This window comes from Mobula birostris, chromosome 9 (assembly GCF_030028105.1).
Source record: "Mobula birostris isolate sMobBir1 chromosome 9, sMobBir1.hap1, whole genome shotgun sequence".
Taxonomy (NCBI): Eukaryota; Metazoa; Chordata; class Chondrichthyes; order Myliobatiformes; family Myliobatidae; genus Mobula; species Mobula birostris.
This window is the reverse complement of record NC_092378.1, coordinates 48,342,540-48,350,381: the sequence shown is the minus strand read 5'-3', so window position 1 is coordinate 48,350,381 and position 7,842 is coordinate 48,342,540. Positions and strand designations below refer to the sequence as shown.

The window sequence follows — 7,842 nt, the reverse complement described above, 5'->3', positions numbered from 1 at the left end:
CTAGATGAGCTGCCAACCACGGATGACGAGCCCCATCTGCCCAAAGTGTTTGGCTTTAAGGCACCAGTGACTCGTCTTTGCCCCTTCTGTCAGTAAAAATGGTTCCACTGGGCTTGGTAGCTAAGCCACACGTGAAGGCCAGGAGCTGGACTTGGTTGTCAGCCGCTATTTGATGTACACACCATTGGGAGCATTTAATAGGTAGTGGGAGCTTGGCTATAACAGCCTTAAGGAAGAGGTACATTCTAATATTTGTAGCTGCTGAATATTAGAAACTGAGGGCTGAAACTAGATAAAGAGAACCCAATTAAATAAATAACACAAAAAATATACCTGTTCATTTATTTATTGAAAAAATTATCCAATATTGCATGGATTTGTTGGAAGAAGTATGTGAACCTTTGCTTTCAGTAACTGGTGTGACCACCTTGTACAGCAATAATTGCAACCAAATGTGCTGGGTAACTGTTGATTTATCAAGGATCAAAAAAAAATGGATTGAGTTCTGCCCTATATTGCTTCTAAAAATTGCATTAAAGGTAACACCAAGGAAACAATGGTATTGGGGAATAGATTTTTATAGTACTTTCAGGACCATTGTATGTGCAAAGTAAGAAAGTATCAAAGATAAGGAAGGTCCATTGGAAAAGCTATCCTGGTGACTTTGGACTTCATAACAACTGGTGTGATTGCATTAGGAAAATGCAAGAATAGGTGAAGGAAGCGTAAATTCCACCATGCCTGTGCAGTGCCTGCTGTCTGAACACTCAGGATCATGATTTTTCTTCTGAGTTCTCTGTGCATACGACAGACACAATAGATGGAGTTAGCCAGAACTGCCCAGCAATATCCACTGGATGTTGGGAGAAGACTTTTCCATATTTAATCATGACCTGCAGAAACTATGAGGTCATGTGCAAAATCAGGTCTTTGCTGGCTAATCAGGCAAGTGGGAGTTGGCTAAGTCGATCACACTTGTTTTACTACATGCAGCTCCTTGGCCCTCATAAGCAAGGGCTCTGGTGGAAAAGGTTTTGATAGCCCACCATGCACCATTTAGTTAATTTATCCTTCCAGGCACTGAAGTAATTCCAAATCCATGGTAACACATGAGATGCCACACAACAAAAAAAAAAGCAAACATGCAAGATGCTGTACCTGGAACAAGAATAGGAAGTTCAAAAAAGCCCTAAGAATAAAGACAATAAAACAACAACAGACATGTTTTACAATAGAGAAATTGTAGGAGCAAAAAGTAAGAATTGTTTATCAAATGATTAATTCTTCAAGTGCAATGGAAGATATGAAATAGCACACAGTTTCATTGTCAGTTGTTTCCGAAACTCTTGATAAATGTCATGTAGATTAGCATAATCTAGCAGCCTTTATTGAGTTCCACTTCCAATAGATAATCTTATTTTGCTTCAGGCAACTTGATGACTGTAGTTGGCTAAGATGATGCCAAAGAAAGTCTGAGAGCTCCCTTCTTCCTTCCCTAAGGGGTTCCTCTTCCTCCCAGGTGTCAGGCTGAAGGGTACTTCTGTGACTCATCCGGCCTCAGCTTGGCTACTTTATTCACACAGACAAGGATGAGGGTGAGAAACCAAAGACTCCAACCCACAGCCGCAGCAATCCAGCTGTATTCATCCACTCCTGTCTGACAGCACGATTTTGTTACCGCACAAAGATCCTGGCCATTCTGAAAATCTGTGGAGATATGTAACTTGTAGTTTAATAAAAGACACCTTTTTTATAATAGCCAAGACCATTTTATTTCAGTCAATTTTGTAAACTGAGTTTTGTAGCCTGCCAGTCACCAGGCAGGTAAGAGTGGTGACCTTTTGAGAACTGTTACAACACTTACTGCTTTGGAAATTACTAGCGGGAAGATGTAGTCAAGGTGGAAGGGCTGGTTAGAACTCTTACTATCCTTCCAGGCACTGGAAAACTACCAGCCCTGTTGTAACATAATGAGAGCAGAGGGTGCAGTGCTCCTTGCTTCCTGTATGATAAAGATGCCACTTAAGAAAACAAGCATGCAAGATTCTGTACTTGAAACAAGAATAGCAAGACTTGAAAGCTCAAATCAGCACTTGGCACTGAATCCCAAGAAAAGGAATTTATAGAGTGCCCACGAGGTAGCTTTTTGGAGCAGCTTGTGGTCAAGCCCACTTGAGAAAAGGCAGTTCTGGATTTGCTGTTGTGCAATGAAGCACATTTGATTAAGAGAGCTAAAGGTGAAAGAACCTTTAGGCGGCAGTGATTGTAATACAATGGAATTCACCCTGTATTTTATGAGAGAGGAACTTAAATTGAAGAGGGTGCTTGGGAAGCTAAACAGTCTGAAGGTAGATAAGTCACTTGGACAAGATGGACTGCATCCCAGGGTTCAGAAAGAGGTAGTTGAAGAGATTGTGGAGGCAATAATAGTGACTTTTAGAGAATCACTGGAGTCAGGGAAGATTCTAGAGGACAGGAAAATTGAAAATCTTACTCTACTCTTTAAGGAGCGAGGGAGGCAAAAGAAATTATAAGCCGGTTAGCCTGACTTCATTGGTCAGTAAGGGTTTGTTCTTAAGGATGAGGTTTTGGGGTAACTTAGGATGAGGGTTTGGAGTAACATGATAAAATAGGCTGAAGTCAGTGTGGTTTCTTAGCTGACACATCTGTTGGAATTCTTTCAGGCAGTAGCAATCTGGTTAGACAGTCAGTGGATGTTGTTTATTTGCATTTTCAGAAGATCTTTGACAAGGTGCTGCACATGAGGCTGATGAATAAGAGAGAAGCCCATGGTATTACAGGGGAACTACTAGCATGGATAGGAGATCCGCAAACTTGCAGAAGGCAAAGAGTGAGAATACAGAGGGTCTTTTCTGGTTAGTTGCCATGACTAATGATATTCCGCAGTGGTCGGTGATGGGTCTGCTAATTTCCACGTTATATGTTAATTGATCGTGTGGATAGAGGCATTGATCATGTAGATAGTCAGAGGCTTTTTCCCAGGGCTGAAATGGCTAACACGAGAGGGCACAGTTTTAAGGTGCCTGGAAGTAGGTACAGAGGAGATGTCTGAGATAAGTTTTTTACACAGAGTGTGGTGACTGCGTGGAATGAGTTGCTGGTGACGATGGTGAAGGCAGATACAATAAGGTCTTTCAAGAGACTCCTTGAAAGACCTTATCGTACATGGAGCTTAGAAAAATAGAGGGCTATGGGTAACCCTAAGTAATTTCTAAGGTAAGGACATGTTCGGCAAAGCTTTGTGGGCCGAAGGGCCTGTATTGTGCTGTAGGTTTTCTATGTTTCTATGAAACTGGTAGCTTTATGGCCAACTTTGCAGATCATGAAGAACACGAGGAGTTGAGTAAGCAGGGAGTCTGCAGAAAGACTTGGAGAGGTTGCAAAAATGGGCAAAGAAGTGGGAGATAGAATACGGTATAGGGAAGTGTATGTTATGCATTTTGGCAGAAGAAATAATGAAATAGAATATTTTCTAAATGGGTAGAAAATTTGAAAATCAGAGGTGTAATGGAACTTGGGAGTCATGCTGGATTCCTTTAAGGTTAATATGCAGGCTGAGTCAGTGGTAAGGAAGGTAAATGCAATGTTAGCATCCATTTTGAGAAGCTAAGAGTATAAAGGCTAGAATGTAATGGTGAGACTTTATGGGGTATAGGTCAGACCAGATTTGGAGTATTGTGGGCAGTTTTGAGCCCCGTATCTAAGAAAGGATGTGCTGGCATTAGTGAAGTTAAAGAGGAAGTTCATGAAAATGATCCCAGAATGAAAAAGTTGATGTATAAGATGTGTTTGATAGCTCGGGGCCTGCACCCAGTGGAGTTTAGATGGATAAGGAGGGGATCTCATTTAAGTGCTACCAAGGGCCTGGATAGAATGGACATGGAGGCAATATTTCCAGTTGTGGGGGAGTCCAGAATCAGAAGGGAACAGCCTCAGTAAAAGAATGGCCCTTTAGAACAGAAATGAGAAGGAATTTCTTTAGCCAGAGGAATTAAGATTTATTAACACCAACATACAGTATGTTGTGTTGTGGCAGCAATACAGTGCAATTTACTATTAAGGTACTGTAAGAAATAGTGCAAAAGAGGATTAGTGAGGTAGTGTTCGTTGGTTCATAGACTGTTATAAAGTCTGATGGGGGAGGGGGAAAGTCTGTTTCTAATACATTGACTGAGTTTATTTAGGCTCCTGTACCTCTTCCCTGATGGTTATAATGGAAAGAGGACATGGTCAGATGCTACCTTCTTGAGGCATCGCCTTTCAAAGGTGAAGAAAGGGGTGAATCTGTGGAAATCGTTACCAAAGATGGCTCTGAAAGCCAAGTCATTGGGTATATTTAAAGTGGAGGTTGTTAGGTTTTTGATTAGAAAAGACATCAACGTTTATGGGGAGAAAGTGGGAACATGGGGTTGAGAAGCAAATATAAATCATCCATGATTGAATGGTGGAGCAAACTCAATGAGTTGAATGTCCTAATTCTACCTTTTGGTCTAATGCTCTTATTGGAGGAGTTTGTGGATTTAACTTAAGCTCCAAAGCATTTTCCATCTCTTTCTTTATCTGCGTCCTTATCATCTAACTGCCCTGCAAACACCTCAAGCAGATAACCTCAGATCTAGGTCAACCTTTGCCTGATACCATGAGGGATTTTCTTTATGTCCAATCCATTGCTTGCTGCCTTTTCTTTCTTTCCCTGTTCTGACAGCAAGCATTTCACTGGAGGCATTACTTGTCTTCCTCTCTCCATAGGTGCTGCCTCATTTGCTCAGTATTTCTGGCATTTTCTGTTTTGATGTTTTTTTTTAAATGTTCTTTGTTGAACATTGCCTATGCATTTCCATACCAGGTTAATAAGTAAATTCAAGCAGAGCTAGTCTCTTTAAATGTGCCCCAGGAACATAACTGGAAGACCAACTCTCTGCTTGTTCACAACTAAAGCTGACATTAATTTGGCAGCAGTGTTGTTCTGGTGGGTCTACCTCTGTTGTTTCCAGGAACTTCAGGTTTGACTACATTGGGAGTGCAGCTCATGTTTATAGGCTCAGGAGTCTCTGATGAGCTGAACCATTCCTTAATAATATCTTTGTAGAGTTTTTCAGAGGAAAGCGAACACAGCAAAGTTTTACAGACTGACAAAGCCTATTTGCTGTGCTGTTCAGTCTACAAGACAAACTCCTTCTGGTACCAGGAGGCATGTGGTACGTTAGCTATAGAAAGTGCCAAGAACACTGTGTGACTGGAGTATGATTAATCCACTATGATATGATGTACATTTTCATAATGCAACACTGATAAAAGTGGGCCAATAACACTTGCGATAATTTTAGAATTGGTACACATTGTTGTGTTCATTTTTAAAAATCATGTTTGTAATGTCATGTCAAAAGTGATAAATCATTATGCTTACTTTTCCAGGTCAGGTCCACACTTTGGAAAGGATTTTGTTCTCCTCTTGGTATTTAACATTATTTGAACTTTTGATGTGAATTGTTTATATGAGATTCTTAACAGATTGTCTAATGGCAATGTGGCATGTGAGTTCAAACGTAAATGCCGAAGGTTCAGGACGGATCAGGAATCAGAGGAAATCAGAGGTCCCTGGGTTTACCAGCAGTGCAAGAAGCAAAGACCCCACTCATTTCATAATGGTGTGGCTGGCACCTCATAAGAATAGCAGTAGGCGAAGACCCAGGCCCAGTGGGTTTTAGATGCTACACGAGAGCAGAGGCCCAGTGGGATTATGGTGAGCAGGAAATGGGAGACCCCGTGGATTTAGGAGTGAATGAGAGATGAGGGGCCCTGTGAATTGGGGTAGGTTTGCTGTTAGAGGCTCCATGGGTTCATGGAAGAAGGGGAGATGTATGTCGAGTGAGAATGCTGGCTGATCAAGGTATTGACATAAGGCAATAGTGGGTGGGTGAATAAGTATTGCCCCCAAAGCTTTCAGACTTTGAGCAGTGTGCCTTCTGTGGTTGGAGAGTGATTGACAATTGGGGTTGGGGTTGGGGTGGCGGTAGGTGAGGGGAACAGATCCTGAAGAAGGTGAGTGGCTGTAGTTGAGGATAAATTGTAAGTACCTATCAAATGTAACAACATATGAGACATTGGACCCACTGGATCCATGCTAGCTCCCAGCAGAGCACTCCATTAGTTATCTCTCTTATTCTGTGTACCCCTGCTACGTAGTTTCTCTTCCACATGCCCTGGCTTCTGTTTGTTATTTTCCTACATGAGGAATTAATTTACAGCAGACAGTTAACCTACCAGAAAGTTTTTGGGATGTGGGAAGAAGCCAAAGCACCCAGAGGAAGGGCATTCAGCCACAGGGAAAGGATGTAATCTGCCCCTGTGCAGCAGCAACCAAGTCTGGGATGGAACCCCAGTCACCGCAAATGTAAGCGGTAGGTCCAATTGCTGTCGCACCGTACTGCCATTAAATGTTTTTTGTAAAACAGTTTCAGCACAGGAAACTATTCAGCCCTTTACGTAGTCATCCTTTTCCTGCTCTAGGCCTATAACCCCACCAATTATTTTCCCTTAAAGATTCAGTTTACAACTATAGCAGATTAACAGGTGAAATAAAAATTCTTCACACTTGCACCCCTGGCCCTTCTTTCTTTTGCCCATCACTTTAAATTTGTGTTCACTATCCTTGAATAGGAGGTTAATGAGAACTTTTCTCAATGTGCAGTTTTGCATGAATTTAATCACTGTATGCTGACGTCAGCTCATTGATTCATTCCTCCAAAGCTAGAGGGTAAAATTCAATCATAGGCTGTGCTTTTATATAGCTGAGCACTTTAGTGTTCTCTTTTACATTTTAGAACATCACTAATCAGCCAGATGAATTATTTGTTTTTTTCTGTTTTTACATGCAAAAACTTGCATTTTCTTCACCTATAATACAGGGAATGGGAACTTTCCTCTGTAGGTGTAACATTAACAACAAAAACTTAGTCCAACAGAACAAGTTTGCAGATTTGTTCCTGCAAGCAGGAATCCTATTGATCAGTATTTTAAGTTAATATACTCATACTCACACTGTTCACACCGATCCATGTTGTGGGTCGTTGAATTGTTCAAACTGAAGTTGTATTCAGGTGAGGCAGATCCTTGTTCTGAGAAAGCAATAAGAACGTTGAAGAAAGTTTCTTTGAAAGCTTGACAAAATGACATCACAAGTTCATACGAGTCCGAGTGCTTACCAATTGCAGCAGATGCCCAGAACAGAACCAGGTGAGCGGGGTTTATTCGGAGACGGCTCAGTGAACTGAGGTCCATGATCTGAAGGAAATTGCTTCAGGTCTCTCTCGGCCTCCTACCTCCTTGTTATTGTTTCACAACATCCCCTTTTAAAAAAGCTGGGAGGAAAGAAACGTAATGTTCAATCTCTAGGTTAGACACGCCTCCAATCTGTCAAAGTAACTATTACCTGCCCAAAGAAGAAGAAGAAGCCAATGATTTGCAGCTATGCAGGATTACATAAATGGGAATGAATTTAGGAATGCAGGTACATGGCCCTAGGGGGATGTTTTATTTTAGTTTCTCATGCTGAATTGTACTTTTCTATTACCTTGTAATATGGGGGTGGGGGATTCAGTGGATTGGATCTACACTTCAAGGTTTAGAAGAATAGGTGACTTGATTGGAACAAAACTTATTGGAACAAAACTCTCACGGGGCTTGACAGGGTAGAGGCGAGTATGATGTATCCCCTGGGTAGAGTATCTAAAACAGTGGTCACAATCTGAAAGGAAGAGCTCAGACAAAGAGGATAGAATTGTGAAGAAATCTGATCATCCCAATTCCAAAGCATCTGAG

General features: G+C 41.4%; 1 protein-coding gene across 1 annotated transcript; it reads right to left on the bottom strand.

Annotated features, from left to right (window-relative positions):
• Nucleotides 1-332: 332 nt before the first annotated feature.
• Nucleotides 333-7,378, bottom strand: LOC140203371 (transmembrane protein 213-like). The gene is made up of 3 exons (XM_072269421.1): nt 7,227-7,378; nt 7,062-7,139; nt 333-1,707 (listed from the first exon to the last, which is right to left on the bottom strand). Exons 1-3 carry the CDS (start codon nt 7,300-7,302, stop codon nt 1,523-1,525), a joined length of 339 nt encoding a protein of 112 aa, XP_072125522.1. The 5' UTR covers nt 7,303-7,378; the 3' UTR covers nt 333-1,522.
• Nucleotides 7,379-7,842: the final 464 nt, after the last annotated feature.